This window comes from Artemia sp. Qi Xiang Cuo, chromosome 7 (genome assembly GCF_049724085.1).
Source record: "Artemia sp. Qi Xiang Cuo chromosome 7, ASM4972408v1, whole genome shotgun sequence".
Lineage (NCBI taxonomy): Eukaryota > Metazoa > Arthropoda > Branchiopoda > Anostraca > Artemiidae > Artemia > Artemia sp. Qi Xiang Cuo.
The window spans coordinates 54,646,990-54,666,556 of record NC_142800.1 but is presented as its reverse complement, the minus strand read 5'-3'; the positions used below and the strand labels follow the sequence as shown (position 1 = coordinate 54,666,556).

The window sequence follows — 19,567 nt, the reverse complement described above, 5'->3', positions numbered from 1 at the left end:
ATATATATATATATATATATATATATATATATATATATATATATATATATATATATATATATATATATATATATATATATATATATATATATATATATATATATATATATATATATATACATTGCAACAAATTTTCGCAATGATCAATTTTCTTGCCTTAAGATGCTTTTGCAAAGGAGCGTATTAGCAATTTCTTGGTAACCCGTTTGAGTATTAGATTGGAACTTTCAGTTATATTGAACTAATAAACATATCCTCTGTATACGTACCGACTGGAAAAACAGCTACTTCCTCATATAACTACTGCTTCAATGTCTACCCTTCTGTAGGAGCCAAGTACTATTTACACCAGAGACACGATTACTTAATAAAGCAATGTATGGCCCAATAAGCCCAAGGCCAACCCCCAACTGTCATTAAAAATATATATTTTTAATTACTTTTAAATGGTTTTCTAGACTTTCAAGACTTTCAAACGTGAAACGAAATATCTATTATGAATCAGAGAAAAAAGGGCTTTCACATGAGGTACTAGTCCAGCAGATATGGTTTAATCCTCCGAAATAGTATTTAGGCATTGAAAATTACCTCTGTACTGACTAATTGAGTTTTTTCTCCGAATTGTGGTGAGTGACAGCTCATTTTAAATGTTTCATTAGTCTGAAGATAGCACTCCACGTTTTGAGATGAATAGGAACCTTTTTCTCATTGTTCTGCCTTAAAGATAGAATTATATGACCTGGGCACTAAAAAACCTGTTTTTGTTAAATAAGAAAGTCACAAAGAGCTGTAGCAATGGGGCACATGTTCCATTTTATGACAAATCCTAGGGATATTGTTTTTCACTTAATAAAAGCACTGTATAGGGCATAATAAGTCCAAGCAAGGCCAACGCCCTCATGCATGTAATACAAGCATTTTTAATTTATCAGAACACAAAAATGAATGACATATTTGAAATATTCCTGAACGCCCAGAAAGACCCCAAAGTTGATCTCTCCTGTAACTTGATATGTCTCTGCGAAATGTGTTTACCGACAGGAGCCAAATTTCCCCTCTTGTAACTTGATATGATCTCTCTTTGTCAAGTACCCTTTGCCGACACATTGGTTTGCTGACTCCAATCTTTGTGACTAGAATTCTTTTATGTATGCCCGCACCATCTGTGATTTACAAACTTAAGTTAGGATAATTTTTTAAATCGCTATTTAAAGAAGAAAGAAGAATTTGCTGTACCAAAGGTAAAATAACTTAATATTTGGTTTTATGAATTGATACTTGGGTGTGCTTGTATTCATCTTTCAAATTGGGAGCTGTGGGCGCTATGGGTTCTTGGGCGCTAAAGTAAATGTTTTGGGTTCTTGGGTGCTTTGGGCACTAAAGTATCGTTGGTCCTGGGACATACCTTAGCATGTAGATCCATCCCTGAAAGTTTCATTTTCCTAACCAAACCCCTTTCCAAGATAGCCAAAAGTAACTATAGTTGAATTTTACCACTATTCCTATGGGGATTTCAATTATGAAAATGCATTGATAGTTTTGATTTAAAGATGGTGTCTTGACAAGGAGGGTCAGTTGCAAAAACTTTAGAAAAATGTTTGATCCAATTGTCCATTGAAATAGTATTTAGAGAAGAAGTTGGAAAGGATGTCAAATTAGGGGTATTACTGAGATCAGATGGTAGTTCAGTGATTTGATGCTCTTCCCATGGATGGAAAAACTGAGCATTAATAAAACCAATCTGAATTGAAATGGACAAGCTTGCAGAATTTATTCTTTGTATACTTTGTAAGATGGAAAAGGACCACATACCTTGGCTTATTAGCTTCAATCCACACATTTTTCCAAAAACAGTGACATTCTTTTGCCTCTTTGAAATCTGGATATGTAGACCAGCCTATTTTCCTGGTGCCCCTCCTTATTCTTTCAGGAGGAAGGGAAGCAATGGCTGAATTTTTAGAACATGAACTATCTGGGACAGATTAAGCTCAATGTCTAGGAACTCAGATGAAGGAGAAGTAGCTAGAAGATAGAAGGGAACTTTAATTTTATCTAGTAGTGATGAGACTGGAGTAAGCTGATAATAATGTAGATTAATATAATTCCAATTTAGTTGTTCACACTGTTTGAGCATAAGGCTAGTACACAAGAATGAAGGATTGATAGGAATTAGTTGCTCTAGATCAGAATGATCACTTAAAATAAGTTCATTGGAGAGTAGATACTTTTGGAGACCACACTGCCTTTCCATGACAATAAATAAATAAAAGTACAAATAGAGATCAAATCCTTTGGTAAAATTCTACTTTAGCTACTTTTGACTATCTTGGAAAGGGGTTAGGTTAAGAAAATGAAACTTTCAGGGATGGTTCTACAGGCTAAAGTATGTCCCAGGAAGATATTTTGAAGTACCCACCTCCACTCCTTCTCCCTCTAGAGGATCCTGCCCTTTGATGACCTTTAAAAATCTGTGTGTTATAAAAGTGGAACCTTACAAGATAAATCTACTGCTTAAATGAGGTACAACAAAATTGTTTTCAGTTTCACAACTTTGCTCAATTCTAATTTATAAGGTTTTAAAAATATGCAAATACATTTCCTAAATTTTTGAAATAAACTATTTATATGGCTTAAAATTCTGCTCAAGTAACTGAAATTGAATTTTCAGAGCTAAAGCCAGAGAAAAAGAAACTGATAACTGAAAATTAAGGTAAAATGTTATTTTGTCAAAATTACAATGGGTATAGACCTGTCATGTAGGAAAATTTCAGGACCCTCTTGAGGAAGAAGGAATGGAAGTAGGTACTTAAAAATACCTTCCCGGGACATACTTTAGCTTGTAGACCCCTCCCTGAAAGTTTCATTTTCCTAACCTAACCCCTTTCCAAGATAGCCAAAAGTAGCTAAAGTAGAATTTTACCAATCCTTTTAATAGACAGTGTTTCACAAACAGTGATAGAAATTCACAAAAAATATCAGATATTATGGTCACATATGCCGTGACCATCATCAGTAGCAAAACTCTGATGACAGTCACTGCATATGTGACTGAAATATCTGGTATTTTTTTGTGAATTTCTATCACTGTTTGTGAAACACTGTCTATTATAAGGATTTTATCCCTATTTGAACTTTTATTTATTTATCTTCATTGGAGAGGACCACTAACTGAGGCTGTAACTCATATATATTGGTCAATGAAAAATCTATATTAGAAACGCTTCCAGAAAAGTGTGTGTAAGTAAAATGACATGTCTTGTCTGTATTAATTAAGTCACTGCGCAAAGAAGATAACAAAATTTGTGAACAGGGTAGGGAAACATCAGTCAAATCAGTGTTAAAGTCACCCAAAGCTAAACAATTTATTACTGGCCTTGATTGTTGCTAATAGCTTAGAAAATGAAACATGTGCTGCCACAAATCTCTGATTTGAGCAAATATTGCAGTAATTTGTTGGTAAATAAACATGAATAATTACAAATTTTCCCAAATCAACAGCCAGAAAAAAATACAAATGCTCAAGTAAACTACTCCAAAACCTATTCCTAACTGCAATCAAGAGACTGTCAGACAGGCAATCCCTAGTACTTTTGGCAGGCTTATGTAATAACTAAAATCATTAAAAAATTTTAAGGCCTGGCAATTAGCTGGTAGTAATAGATGTTCAGAAACACAAACAGCATCAAATTCACAGAGTGTTATACCTATTAGGTCCAACTTCTATTCAGCACCACGCACATTCTGGAAAAAAAAACACAACTAGTTAGAGTCATAAAGAGAAAAGAGAAGCAAAAAACTATGTGCTTTTGCTTGCTGCTTTCTTTGATATGGTACAATGAAACCTGAAACTAGTGTGATTGCCACCACATTTGATGCACTTCATCTGAACGCTGTGACAGGGCTCCTTTTTTGAAGAGCAATGGTCTCCTGCACATCTTGAGCATTTAGCTGTTTTAGTACACTCAGAGGCTGTGTGACCAAACGATTGATTGTTATAACACTGAAGGGGTCTCTCTATTGGCTTATAAACTTTGTAGTTTGTGTAGTCAGTTTTAATCCTATATCTCAATGTACAATTGAGGTCTCCACGATGTCAAAAAGACCATAGAACAGTCTTAGAGATACCAAAACAATTAGCACTTATGATATCACTATAGATACCTGGAATAGTTCCCACATCAAAATCATTATTGATATAAACAATCCCTAAAAACCCTTTTTGATCACTTTGTTTTTTATTTGTACAGACATGGCTCCAACAGCTGCCACCAAAGACCACTCATCCTTCATGTGGAGGACTATCTTATCTTTCTTGTTGATAATTCTCTCTATACCATCAACTTTTAGGTTTTTTTTATAAATTCACTCTGTTTAACTAGATTTCCATTCTTTAGTTTGGGAGGTGGATTAGATATAATAACAGGAATTTGTGTTTCTCTTTCAGGCTTTGAAGGCCAAACCAGTGGACTAAGCTGGACAGGGCTGGGTTCACTTTTTTCCATTAAAAAATCTGATAAACTTTTGCGTTTATTTGATTGTGATGCAATAGCACTATTATTGTCATTAGATAAATCAGGAACATCATTGGGCTCAGTTATTACAAAACACAGAATAGACTGATAATGGCTTGAACAAGAACAGAGTAAATCATACATATCACCCAGAAATGAGGCTGATGGGTGGCTGCCACCACAACCATCAAGTAGGCATTGTCCAAGTAGGCCTTCTGGGGGGTCTTACCCCTCTTAATTAGGATCTTTGGTCTGGACTCACTGTATTTTAATATGAAACTATGTTCTAAAGTATTTTTGGAAATGGGTATTGAAGTAGATGTTTTTTTGTCTTAGGGCACTATGGCATAATGGGTGCATTGGTAAATCTGACCGTGTGTCGTTTTATTCATTTGTGAAGTTAGACTTATTAATATTTATATTTCAGGATGAATTTATGTAAAACAGTAATATCAGTCTCAAAATCACCTTACTTGGGCCTCATTCTTACGAAATCTATTCATATTGGTGTTGTTGGTGCTGCATTTGAAAAAGGACAGGTGAACTCTTTTAAACATTGTTTCTCTGTTATATTGTAAAAATAACTGAATCTTTGTTGTTGAGTCTGTACCATTTAATATAGCTAGTATGAGATATTAATTACTGAACCATTAATAATGTTAGTTCTTGTTGCTTTGACCTTTATCTATTCTTTGGATGACCACTCATGTTTAGAAACTTAGTTTCCTATTGATATTCCCATTATCTGAAATATTGAATAAGATTTTGTAATGATTTCATTTTAGCATTGAATATTGATTTCATTTTGGATTAATTATATTTTACCTGCATTTGATTTATTAATTAAGGGCTTGTGTTGATGGCAATGTACAAATCTAAGCTAACAAAGATTGTGTTTGATCAAAATTTTAATACATATTCTGGGGTTAGCCATATTCATAATGGCTAAACAATTCCTTCATGCAGTCTCTGTAATGAAAATGTTTTGCAAAGAATTTGCTATGGTAGTGTGGCTGATAAAAATTATGTTACAAACATGCTATTAGACTAGGAATTTACAAAGGTTAAATTTAAATAGAAGAGGTTTCTTAGATATGTGTTTTGTTAAGAAAAGGACAAGTAGTTTCATATCTTAGCGTTGAGCAATATAACTGGGATAATGGAGGGATTGCCTATGAGAATAAGGGATGAAGTCAAGGTTCAAAAGGAAAATATAATTTTTGTTTCTTATTTACACAAGAGTTTGACTTTTATTTATACATGGTGTCTTGGCCTTAGATATGAGGACTAACCCATCCAAACCCACAGTAATGCCAATTAGTTTCATCAAATCAAATTCTTTGCTTTCCCATTCTTCTTCACATTTCTTTAGTGTCCTTCAAACTATATCACTACATTGTTTTGACTATATGTTGGCCTTTCTATAGTTATTCTTCAGGCTTATGTCTTTTCTATGTTTAATAGAACCTGTTTGTTATTTTCTGCAATATTGATAAATGTCTATCCATACTTTCATACAAAAATAGACACATTGGTGAGGCAAACCAATCTGATTCTGATATAAAGAATATCTGTCCCTCCTGAAAAAGTTGTGGCCTGAAAATACACCCCTCTGAAACATATTTTAAAAATATCCTCTGAGGTTATAATTTCATCCGACTCATGCATTTATCTATTAAAGCTACTTGCTTCAGCCAGTCATTTAATAACCAACTGCTATTTTTCAGTCTAAAAAGGGAACATCATTTGGTCCAAAAGCAATTCGAGAATCGTCAGTGTTAAAGAACTTGAAGGATTTGGGTAAGTGATTAAAATTGACAATATCAAATAAGCTTACAAGTTTTTTTTGTTTTTTTTAATGTCTTCTATCACTAATGAATGAATTCTATTTAGGCCTACATCAGAATTTATTTAGCGAGGGGGGCTGAGAAATGCGCCCAAAATAATTGAAGGCATATTGGAACTAACAGGAAATTGTGGAGTTATAAGAGCCTGTCAGACACCCAAGTTTTGCTTTTTTAGGGGAAATAACAAATACAGTATTAATATTTGACATGTATAGACAATTTCTTCAAATTATTTTTTTATAGCTTGGTGCAAATAGAATTATTTTAAAGTAAGTGTACCCAAAATTAAATTGAGTTTTGTTTTTCATTCATGTTTCATTGTGATTGTAGGAGGTTTTTTTTTGGGGGGGGGGGGTGGGGAGTACAAGGTATAATTGCTTTGCAAAAAGAAAGCTATTATTTTTTAGAGTTAGCTCTTTGCCAAAAATAAGCAATTAGAAAGGAATTTTGGTTTGGTATATAGTGAATGTTTGTTCAAACTCTTTCATTAGGGCAACCAAATGTTATCTAAGCTCTTACAGCCAATGTATTTGAATTGCGCTAATCTGATATATACATGATCAAATCTAGTGTACACCGCAGAACTCTACCTTTTTTAGTGATCATTCAACAAATTAGGATATACTCTTAGACTTAGGGTTCATTCATTTACCATTGCTAACATTAGTCCCTTCTTTGTGTGTAGTCACTGTTTATTCCTTCTTACTTTTTTTTCATTTCATACTTTCTGGTAAGTTAAGAATCTCTATAAGGACTTTTGAATGAAGCCTTTCCTTTTTATTATGTTTTATTGCCCCTACTGCTATTGTATTTTTTTATATGTTCTAGGACATCAAATTGAGGATTTTGGAGACCTTACTGAAAGTAATGTACAAATTGACAAAGTTAACCATCCTAAAGTTAAAAATTGGCATGAAGTAGCATCGTATAACAAGACCGTAAGTGTAATTTTGGACCTTATCATAATTATACTTGTATTTAAGTATAACTGATCCATGGGTGCCCATAGGCTGAATTTTAGGGGGGGGGGCTTACCTGGTTTAATCGGCCCTTTCAGTGCGTATAATTGAAATCTCAAGACAAAATATCACAGGCAGCGCGATTGCGCTGCCTAAGTAAAGAGCGATGTGGGCACAATATATTGTTTTTTTTAGACCAGGGCATTTCTTATAGAAAGAAATGTCACAGGAACTTCAAAAAGAGCTCATGGAGGGTACCCGCTCCCCCTTCCCACGTCAATCACTTCCCCAAACATATCCCATCACAATTTTGAGATAGCCATTTTGTTCAGCATAGTTTAAAGGTCCGGAAAGTATGACTTTGAGAATGACGTCTTAATTATGTCTTTGAGTATGAGAACCCCCTCACAGTCCTCCGGCCAAGGCTGGTAAGGTATGCCCGGAGGACATTCAAAGTTTTTATGGAAACGGTGGTCATATAAACATCGGAGGGGGCTCATTGGATTGGAAATCGGAAGTTGAAGATCCATTTTTAAGAGTCAAATCTATTGGAGGGCAGCTATACCTCCCCCCCCCACCACGTCATATTTTCCCCCAATGCATCCGATAGAAATCTTAAGATAGCCATTTGTTCAAAAATAGTCCAAAGATGTCATAACACGGCCTTTGGGGTTGACACAACCCTTCAAAGTATGGGGGTAAGGGTTTTAAGTTATGCCCTGGGGGATGTAAGGTTTTTATGAAGAGGTGGTCCTGTGAACTTTAGAGGAGGCTCATTTGATTAGAAATGCATAGTTCTAGTTCCATTTTAAGAGTCAAGCGTGATGGAGAGAAAATAGCCCCCCCTCCCTGATATCCTCTTTTCCCCAAATACATTCGATCAAAATTGTGAGACAGCCATTCTGTAGCCAATAGTCAAAAGAGAATATAACAATGTCTTCAGTAATCAAATATAGGAAATATTTAGGCGGACGTTGAACTAAATTCAAACAAACTATGAGCATGTGAACTTTCAAAAAGGTGACAAAGGAATATCTCAAGAACAACTTATATTATTAAGTTAGATCTTTAAGAGTAAGTTATGGGGGATTTTAAACTAGCCAGAAGACACCATGTGTATACTTTTAGTACTACACCTACAGTTACTGTAACTAATGACGCTAAGAGTATTAAGGTGAAACTTCTAGGAAGTGTTTAGGGGACGTTCCAATTAAACGAAAAAACTACAAATGCAGGTTTTCGAAAAGGCATATAAGTAATATCATAGAAATCACCACTCTATAATAGCTAGAAATATCATTGAAACATTTAAAAAAGCTAATCCGATTCAAAATTAAAAGTTCTGGGGTCCTTTCGAAGAGTAGCAAAAGATTGGAGGGCAGTCAGCCCGTCTCTCAAGCCGATTATTTCTTAAATACATCTAGTCAAAATTTTGAGACAACTATTTTGTTCAGCATAGTAGAACGGTACAGCAACTATTTCTTTAGGGATATTGGGCATGCCAAACCCCCACAATTATGCCAAACTATAGGTTATTATAGAAAAACAAACACCTAAAAGATATAAAAAAAAAAAAATTCATGAAAATGACTTTGTCAATAAAAAACGAACAGAAATTCATCTAAAAAAACGTTTTTCCACAAAACAAGCGTTTCAAAGAAAAGTAAAGAGCTTCATTAAGCCAAAAATGGGCAGAAATGAAGTCAAGTAATCATCCAAGCATGAAACTACCACAAATCATTATCAATAAATAAACGAAACTCAAAACGAACCTAAATTACAATAAAAAGCCGAGTCAAACTCAAAACAAGAAAAATTACCATTATTAGTGCTGATAACCCCCATGCCTTCCCAAGACCCGAGCACAATCTGCACTTTACTGAAAACGAAATATGTTTAAATTGTTTACCCTTTTTTATTTTAAGGAATAAATATCAGTATAGGTATATTAAACTGACAATCCAGAGTCATATTTTTATTTTTTTTTTTTTTCAGTAAAGCCGAAGTTATGTTCTGGTCTTGAGAAGGCATGGGTGTTGCCAGCCCTAGTAATGTTAATTTTTGCTCGTTTTGAGTTTGACGATATATTTATTATGATGTCCGTTAGTTTTGAGTTTCATTTAATTGTTGATAACGATTTGTGGTAGTTTTACGCTTGGAAGATTATTTGACTTTATTTCTGCCCATTTTTGGCTTAATAGAGCTCTTTACTTTTCTTTGAAAACTTATTCTGTGGAGATTTTTTAAATTAATACAAATATGTGACACAGTCATTCAGCCAGGGGGGGCTGCCCCCCCCCCCCTTATGGGTGCCCATGAACTGATCATAGGAAGAGGGAAGGTGAGGGAGGGACAAAATTTCCTCCAGTGATAGAGTTTATTTTTTTTAAGACTAATTTGAAGGACTCTCATCCCAGAAGTATTTGAAAATCATTATATAAAATACACTCTTTTTTTCAATTTTTAATCCACATGCCCACGGGAAAGTTCTTTTGAAATCTGTAATTACCAATGGCTTGATATGCTATAAAAAAAACTATATTCAATTCCTGTTAAATCTTTTCAAGTTTTTTTTTAATGCGGTGCTGAGCACTTTGGGAGCCTGTTGATGATGATAAGCCCCCCTCTTGTCCAGAATAAAAGATTTTACAAACATTTCGTGGACTGCTGGATTTACTCTGGAAGATCCCATGTGCTACTAAAACGTATGATTCCAATTGAATGAACTAAAAATAAGTAATGGTTTATGCTAGTTTGTTTAAAAACACATGATATAGTTTTTGAACCTGACCAACCGGAATGCTAGGGATTGTGCCTTTTATCAGCCCTAAAGGTCGTCATTAGGGGGTTGAAAATAATGTGGCTAGCAAATCCTTCCTTGTAAAGACCAGCTGAATGTTGGGGAATGGACCTAATCTCAGCCCTAACAATATGTTCATTATAGTTAAGGTGACATGAAATGCTGAAGAGAGAGGGAAAAAATTCAAGCTTCAATTTGGCTTATTTTCAAACCCATACATCACAAGACACACCACCAGGCATCACAACACGCAAAAACGGAAGACCAATACCTACATAGGAGGTTTAAAAAATACCTTGAATGCATTTATATAATTTTGAAAAAGATTGTACCCTTTCTATTTGTGTTTCTCCTTTGTTTTCTCAAATTATGGAAATCCTCTTTAATGGAACAACTTTAATAGGTAGCTTTGAACTTCCTAGATATTACATAACTAAAATCGAAGATAGTATTAATAAATATTTTTATTTCAAACAAAATTTTCGTATGCTGACAAATGGTCTGGGTAGCGCAGTTGATCTCTTGATTATCTGCCTTTGGCTCGGAGTAGAAGGCCTGGTTGGGAACAAATCATCCGATGCTCGCCGTACCCCTTTCCCCCCAATTTCTCTGGGTACCTATTTGGAGATGGGATAACTGTGGCCGAGCTTACAGAGTCACACTGATGACCCCTGATCCAAGCCACATAAACATCGACACCAGGACGTCAGTCTCTGCCCTTGTGGGTATAGGATTTCAAGTCTAGCGTGCCAACCACTCGGCTAGGACGGTTCTTACAAAAGTACCTTACAAAACGGTTTTTGTCTTGGGTTTAATTGCATGGAATATATTTATCTAAAGTTACATAAAGTTAATTATTTATGGTTATGAAAAGTAAGCAAAGAACAATTCCCGATTGTAGTTGGTAACACTTGAACTGGTAGATAATAGGCAGCGTGCTAGCGCTGCCTAAGTAAAGAACGATGTGGGCACAATGTGTTTTTTTTTCTTCAGCCGGGCACTTCGTATTGTAGGAGCGGTCGTAGATATTTTGAAAATGACTAATTCAAACAAAGATTGGAGTAGCTAGTGCGTTTTTCAATTTTTATAAGTGATTGCAGGGGAGCTAGCCCCCCCCCCCTAATGCCCATCATTCCCCCAAACACATCCAATCAAAATTTTGAGATAGCCATTTTGTTCAGCGTAGTTGATTTCCAGATAAAAATATGTTTTTGAGGAGGACACTCCCACACAACCCTCAGATCAAGAGTTTTAAATTATGCCCTGGGGCCATATAAGGTTTTTATAGAAGGCGTTGTCGTAGAAACTTAAAAATAGGCTCATTCGATTTGGAAATTCGAAGGGTTAGTACCCTTTTTAATAGTCAAAAGTGATTGGAGGGCAACTAGCCCCCCCCCGCCCACGCCCATCATTCCCCCAAACACATCCAATCAAAATTTTGAGGTAGCTATTTTGTTCAGCGTAGTTGATTTCCAGATAGAAAATATGTTCTTGAGGAGGATACTCCCCCACAACCCTCAGGGCAAGGGTTTTAAGTTATGCCCTGGGGCTATATAAGGTTTTTATTGAAGGTGTTGTCGTAGAAAGTTCAAAAAAGGCTCATTCGATTGGAAATTCAAAGGGCTAGTGCCCTTTTTAATAGTCGAAAGTGATTGGAGGGAAACTACCCCCCCCCCCCCAAGACCATTATTTCCCCCAACCCATCCACTCAAAATTTTGAGATAGCCATTTTGTTCAGCGTAGTTGATTTCCAGATAGAAAATAAGTTTTTGAGGGGGAAACTCCCCCACAACCCTCGGGGCAATGATTTTTAGTTATGCCCTGAGGGCATACAAGAACGACGTTGGCACAATGTGCTATTTATTATTTTTTCCCTTTAGAGCTGGGCACTTCATATGGAAGAGGTCGTCGTAAAAACTTCAAAAGGGGCTCATTCGATTAGAAGTTGAGAGTTCTAGTGACCTTTTTAATAGTCGAAAGTGATTGGAGGGCAACAAGCCCCCCCCCACGCCCATCATCCCCCCAACACATCCAATCAAAATTTTTAGATAGCCATTTTGTTCAGCGTAGTTGATTTCCAGATATAAAATATGTTTTTGAGGAGGACACACCCCCACAACCCTCAGGGCAAGGGTTTTAAGTTATGCCCTGGGGGCATATATGGTTTTTATAGAAGGCGTTGTCGTAGAAACTTCAGAAAAGACTCATTCGATCGAAAATTCAAAGTGCTAGTAGTAGTAAGTCATATAAAGGTTAAAAACTTACATTCAAACTTACGCCTGAGGCATAGATATGTGTGTAAGTTTTCAACGAATTGGGTTACCAGGGTCATTTAATACCGGTCCTATTAAGGACAAGTTTTTCTGACGTAGATTTCTAGTTCATGATATACAAGTTTTTTTTTTAGGTTAGATCCGTGGTCATTCATCTGTAAGTTGATTAGTAGTTTTTTTTTTTAAAATTGGCGATTTGTTTCATGGGTTTCATGAATAGAGCGACTATTATTTTTGAAAAGGGTAATTACTTCTTTAGTTTACGAGAATTGAGAATTTCTTTCGAAAAGGTATTTGCGCAAAGGTATTGCGATGGTTAAGAATGCCTCACGGATGAAACTCCCCTTTTTTGAAAATCGGGCTCCCTGTTTTCAAAACCCCATTTTTCTTCTGAGGCTTGGAGCATTTGGTGGCTAGATATTAAACGTAATGAAATTTATATAATTGCAATCTGCATAAAAACCCAATTCCTGTCAATTGTTATCAAAATTCCATTTTTGAAGTTTCGCTTACTATTGAGTCGTATCCCCCAACGCCACCTATGAAAAGAAAAGTGCATGCAGTTTTTAAAAAGGAATATCTGCAATATTTTAAGAATAACTGAAGGTATTGAGTTGAAACTTTGAGAAAATGTTGAGAGTGGTGTTGAAAAATCAAAAGGCGCTATATGCATGCAGTTTTTAAAAAGGAGGTTCTGTAATATTTTGAAACTTTGAGAAAACGTTGAGTGTGGTATTGAAAAATCAAAAGGCGCTATATGCATGCAGTTTTTAAAAAGGAATATCTGCAATATTTTAAGAATAACTGAAGGTATTGGGTTGAAACTTTGAGAAAAGGTTGAGCGTGGTATTGAAAAATCAAAAGACATTATGTGCATGCAGTTTTTAAAAAGGAATATCTGCAATATTTTAAGAATTACTGAAGGTATTGGGTTGAAACTTTGAGAAAATGTTGAGAGTGGTGTTGAAAAATCAAACGACCTTATGTACATGCAGTTTTTAAAAATGAATATCTGCAATATTTTAAGAAAAACTGAAGGTAGAGTGTTGAAACTTAGAGAAAATGTTGAGCGTGGTATTGAAAAATCAAAAGGCACTATGTGCATGCAGTTTTTAAAAAGGAGGATCTGCAATATTTTAAGAATAACTGAAGGTATTGGGTTGAAACTTTGAGAAAATGTTGAGCGTGGTATTGAAAAATCAAAAGGCGCTATATGCATGCAGTTTTTAAAAAGGAATATCTGCAATATTTTAAGAATAACTGAAGGTATTGAGTTCAATCTTTGAGAAAATGTTGAGAGTGGTGTTGAAAAATCAAAAGGCACTATGTGCATGCAGTTTTTAAAAAGGAGGATCTACAATATTTTAAGAATAACTGAAGGTATTGAGTTGAAACTTTGAGAAAATGTTGAGAGTGGTGTTGAAAAATCAAAAGGCACTATGTGCATGCAGTTTTTAAAAAGGAGGATCTACAATATTTTAAGAATAACTGAAGGTATTGCGTTGAAACTTTGAGAAAACGTTGAGCGTGGTATTGAAAAATCAAAAGGCGCTATATGCATGCAGTTTTTAAAAAGGACTATCTTCAATATTTTAAGAATAACTTAAGGTATTGAGTTGAAACTTTGAGAAAATGTTGAGAGTGGTGTTGAAAAATCAAAAGGCACTATGTGCATGCATTTTTTAAAAAGGAGGATCTGCAATATTTTAAGAATAACTGAAGGTATTGAGTTGAAACTTTGAGAAAATGTTGAGAGTGGTGTTGAAAAATCAAAAGGCACTATGTGCATGCAGTTTTTAAAAAGGAGGATCTACAATATTTTAAGAATAACTGAAGGTATTGAGTTGAAACTTTGAGAAAATGTTGAGAGTGGTGTTGAAAAATCAAAAGACATTATGTTCATGCAGTTTTTAAAAAGGAATATCTACAATATTTTAAGAATAACTGAAGGTATTGGGTTGAAACTTTGAGAAAATGTTGAGAGTGGTGTTGAAAAATCAAAAGACATTATGTGCATGCAGTTTTTAAAAAGGAATATCTGCAATATTTTAAGAATACCTGAAGGTATTGGGTTGAAACTTTGAGAAAATGTTGAGAGTGGTGTTGAAAAATCAAACGACATTATGTGCATGCAGTTTTTAAAAAGGAATATCTGCAATATTTTAAGAATAACTGAAGGTATTGGGTTGAAACTTTGAGAAAACGTTGAGCGTGGTATTGAAAAATCAAAAGGCACTATGTGCATGCAGTTTTTAAAAAGGAGGATCTGCAATATTTTAAGAATAACTGAAGGTATTGGGTTGAAACTTTGAGAAAATGTTGAGCGTGGTATTGAAAAATCAAAAGGCGCTATATGCATGCAGTTTTTAAAAAGGACTATCTGCAATATTTTAAGAATAACTGAAGGTATTGAGTTGAAACTTTGAGAAAATGTTGAGAGTGGTGTTGAAAAATCAAAAGGCACTATGTGCATGCAGTTTTTAAAAAGGATGATCTGCAATATTTTAAGAATAACTGAAGGTATTGAGTTGAAACTTTGAGAAAATGTTGAGAGTGGTGTTGAAAAATCAAAAGGCACTATGTGCATGCAGTTTTTAAAAAGGAGGATCTACAATATTTTAAGAATAACTGAAGGTATTGAGTTGAAACTATGAGAAAACGTTGAGAGTGGCATTGAAAAATCAAAAGGCGCTATATGCATGCAGTTTTTAAAAAGGAATATCTGCAATATTTTAAGAATAACTGAAGGTATTGAGTTGAAACTTTGAGAAAATGTTGAGAGTGGTGTTGAAAAATCAAAAGGCACTATGTGCATGCAGTTCTTAAAAAGGATGATCTACAATATTTTAAGAATACCTGAAGTTATTGAGTTGAAACTTTGAGAAAATGTTGAGAGTGATGTTGAAAAATCAAAAGTCACTCTGTGCAAGCAGTTTTTAAAAAGGAGGATCTTCAATATTTTAAGAATAACTGAAGGTATTGAGTTGAAACTTTGAGAAAATGTTGAGAGTGGTGTTGAAAAATCAAAAGACAATATGTGCATGCAGTTTTTAAAAAGGAATATCTACAATATTTTAAGAATAACTGAAGGTATTGGGTTGAAACTTTGAGAAAATGTTGAGAGTGGTGTTGAAAAATCAAAAGACATTATGTGCATGCAGTTTTTAAAAAGGAATATCTGCAATATTTTAACAATAACTGAAGGTTTTGGGTTGAAACTTTGATAAAATGTTGAGAGTGTTTTTTAAAAATCAAACGACATTATGTACATGCAGTTTTTAAAAAGGAATATCTGCAATATTTTAAGAATAACTGAAGGTATTGGGTTGAAACTTTGAGAAAACGTTGAGCGTGGTATTGAAAAATCAAAAGGCACTATGTGCATGCAGTTTTTAAAAAGGAGGATCTGCAATATTTTAAGAATAACTGAAGGTATTGGGTTGAAACTTTGAGAAAATGTTGAGCGTGGTATTGAAAAATCAAAAGGCGCTATATGCATGCAGTTTTTAAAAAGTAATATCTTCAATATTTTAAGAATAACTTAAGGTATTGAGTTGAAACTTTGAGAAAATGTTGAGAGTGGTGTTGAAAAATCAAAAGGCACTATGTGCATGCAGTTTTTAAAAAGGAGGATCTGAAGTATTTTAAGAATAACTGACGGTATTAAGCTGAAACTTTGAGAAAACGTTGAGAGTGGTTTTGAAAAATCAAAAGGCACTATGTGCATGCATTTTTTAAAAAGGAGGATCTGCAATATTTTAAGAATAACTGAAGGTATTGGGTTGAAACTTTGAGAAAATGTTGAGAGTGGTCTTGAAAAATCAAAAGGCGCTATATGCATGCAGTTTTTAAAAAGGAATATCTTCAATATTTTAAGAATAACTGAAGGTATTGAGTTGAAACTTTGAGAAAATGTTGAGAGTGGTGTTGAAAAATCAAAAGGCACTATGTGCATGCAGTTTTTAAAAAGGAGGATCTGCAGTATTTTAAGAATAACTGAAGGTATTGAGTTGAAACTTTGAGAAAATGTTGAGAGTGGTGTTGAAAAATCAAAAGGCACTATGTGCATGCAGTTTTTAAAAAGGAGGATCTACAATATTTTAAGAATAACTGAAGGTATTGAGTTGAAACTTTGAGAAAATGTTGAGAGTGTTGTTGAAAAATCAAAAGACATTATGTGCATGCAGTTTTTAAAAAGGAATATCTACAATATTTTAAGAATAACTGAAGGTATTGGGTTGAAACTTTGAGAAAATGTTGAGAGTGGTGTTGAAAAATCAAAAGACATTATGTGCATGCAGTTTTTAAAAAGGAATATCTTAAATATTTTAATAATAAGTGAAGTTTTTGGGTTGAAACTTTGATAAATTTTTGAGTGTGGTTTTTAAAAATCAAACGACATTATGTACATGCAGTTTTTAAAAATGAATATCTGCAATATTTTAAGAATAACTGAAGGTATTGGGTTGAAACTTTGAGAAAACGTTGAGCGTGGTATTGAAAAATCAAAAGGCGCTATATGCATGCAGTTTTTTAAAAAGGAATATCTGCAATATTTTAAGAATAACTGAAGGTATTGAGTTGAAACTTTGAGAAAATGTTGAGAGTGGTGTTGAAAAATCAAAAGGCACTATTTGCATGAAGTTTTTAAAAAGGAATATCTGCAATATTTTAAGAATAACTGAAGGTATTGAGTTGAAACTTTGAGAAAATGTTGAGAGTGGTGTTGAAAAATGTCACACACACACACACACACGCACACACACACACACACACACGCACACGCACACGCACACAGACACACACACACACACACACACACACACACACACACACACACACACACACACACACACACACACACACACACACACACACACACACACACACACACACACACACACACACACACACACACACACACACACACACACACACACACACATGAAGGTATTGAGTTGAAACTTTGAGAAAATGTTGAGAGTGGTGTTGAAAAATCAAAAGGCACTATGTGCATGCAGTTTTTAAAAAGGAGGATCTACAATATTTTAAGAATAACTGAAGGTATTGAGTTGAAACTTTGAGAAAATGTTGAGAGTGGTGTTGAAAAATCAAAAGACATTATGTGCATGCAGTTTTTAAAAAGGAATATCTGCAATATTTTAAGAATAACTGAAGGTATTGAGTTGAAACTTTGAGAAAATGTTGAGAGTGGTGTTGAAAAATCAAAAGTCGCTATATGCATGCAGTTTTTAAAAAGGAAGATCTGCAATATTTTAAGAATAACTGAAGGTATTGAGTTGAAACTTTGAGAAAATGTTGAGCGTGGTATTGAAAAATCAAAAGGCGCTATATGCATGCAGTTTTTAAAAAGGAATATCTGCAATATTTTTAGAATAACTGAAGGTATTGAGTTGAAACTTTGAGAAAATGTTGAGAGTGGTGTTGAAAAATCAAAAGGCACTATGTGCATGCAGTTTTTAAAAAGGAGGATCTGCAATATTTTAAGAATAACTGAAGGTATTGAGTTGAAACTTTGAGAAAATGTTGAGAGTGGTGTTGAAAAATCAAAAGACATTATGTGCATGCAGTTTTTAAAAATGAATATCTGAAATATTTTAAGAATAACTGAAGGTATTGGGTTGAAACTTTGAGAAAATGTTGAGAGTGGTTTTGAAAAATCAAACGACATTATGTACATGCAGTTTTTAAAAAGGAATATCTGCAATATTTTAAGAATAAATGAAGGTATTGGGTTGAAACTTTGAGAAAACGTTGAGCGTGGTATTGAAAAATTAAAAGGCGCTATATGCATGCATTTTTTTAAAAAGGAATATCTGCAATATTTTAAGAATAACTGAAGGTATTGAGTTGAAACTTTGAGAAAATGTTGAGAGTGGTGTTGAGAAATCAAAAGGCACTATGTGCATGCAGTTTTTAAAAGGAATATCTGCAATATTTTAAGAATAACTGAAGGTATTGAGTTGAAACTTTGAGAAAATGTTGAGAGTGGTGTTGTAAAATCAAAAGGCACTATGTGCATGCAGTTTTTAAAAAGGAGGATCTACAATATTTTAAGAATAAGTGAAGGTATTGACTTGAAACTTTGAGAAAATATTGAGAGTGGTGTTGAAAAATCAAAAGGCATTATGTACATGCAGTTTTTAAATAGGAATATCTGCAATATTTTAAGAATAACTGAAGGTATTGAGTTGAAACTTTGAGAAAATGTTGAGAGTGGTGTTGAAAAATCAAAAGGCGCTATATGCATGCAGTTTTTAAAATGGAGGATCTGCAATATTTTAAGAATAACTGAAGGTATTGTGTTGAAACTTTGAGAAAACGTTGAGCGTGGTATTGAAAAATCAAAAGGCGCTATATGCATGCAGTTTTTAAAAAGGAATATCTGCAATATTTTAAGAATAACTGAAGGTATTGAGTTGAAACTTTGAGAAAATGTTGAGAAAGGTGTTGAAAAATCAAAAGGCACTATGTGCATGCAGTTTTTAAAAAGAGGATCTGCAATATTTTAAGAATAACTGAAGGTATTGACTTGAAACTTTGAGAAAATGTTGAGAGTGGTGTTGAAAAATCAAAAGGCATTATGTGCATGCAGTTTTTAAAAAGGAATATCTGCAATATTTTAAGAATAACTGAAGGTATTGTGTTGAAACTTTGAGAAAATGTTGAGAGTGGTGTTGAAAAATCAAACGACATTATGTGCATTCAGTTTTTAAAAAGGAATATCTTCAATATTTTAAGAATAACTGAAGGTATTGTGTTGAAACTTTGAGAAAATGTTGAGCGTGGTATTGAAAAATCAAAAGGCGCTATATGCATGCAGTTTTTAAAAAGGAATATCTGCAATATTTTAAGAATAACTGAAGGTATTGAGTTGAAACTTTGAGAAAATGTTGAGAGTGGTGTTGAGAAATCAAAAGGCACTATGTGCATGCAGTTTTTAAAAAGGAATATCTTCAATATTTTAAGAATAACTGAAGGTTTTGAGTTGAAACTTTGAGAAAATGTTGAGAGTGGTGTTGAAAAATCAAAACGCAATATGTGCATGCAGTTTTTAAAAAGGAGGATCTACAATATTTTAAGAATAACTGACGGTATTGAGTTGAAACTTTGAGAAAATGTTGAGAGTGATGTTGAAAAATCAAAAGACAGTATG

At 34.0% G+C, this 19,567-nt stretch overlaps 1 protein-coding gene across 1 annotated transcript in view; it reads left to right on the top strand.

Moving 5' to 3' along the window:
- The first annotated feature begins 4,938 nt into the window (after positions 1 to 4,938).
- LOC148950447 (arginase-like) overlaps positions 4,939 to 19,567 on the top strand; it is a 51,520-nt gene continuing 36,891 nt past the window's right edge. The window contains exons 1-3 of the mRNA XM_089092404.1: positions 4,939 to 5,050; positions 6,239 to 6,311; positions 7,187 to 7,296. Of these exons, the coding sequence (XP_088948530.1) occupies positions 4,940 to 5,050; positions 6,239 to 6,311; positions 7,187 to 7,296 (294 nt within the window). The 5' untranslated portion in view covers position 4,939. The remainder of the gene's footprint in view (positions 5,051 to 6,238; positions 6,312 to 7,186; positions 7,297 to 19,567) is intronic.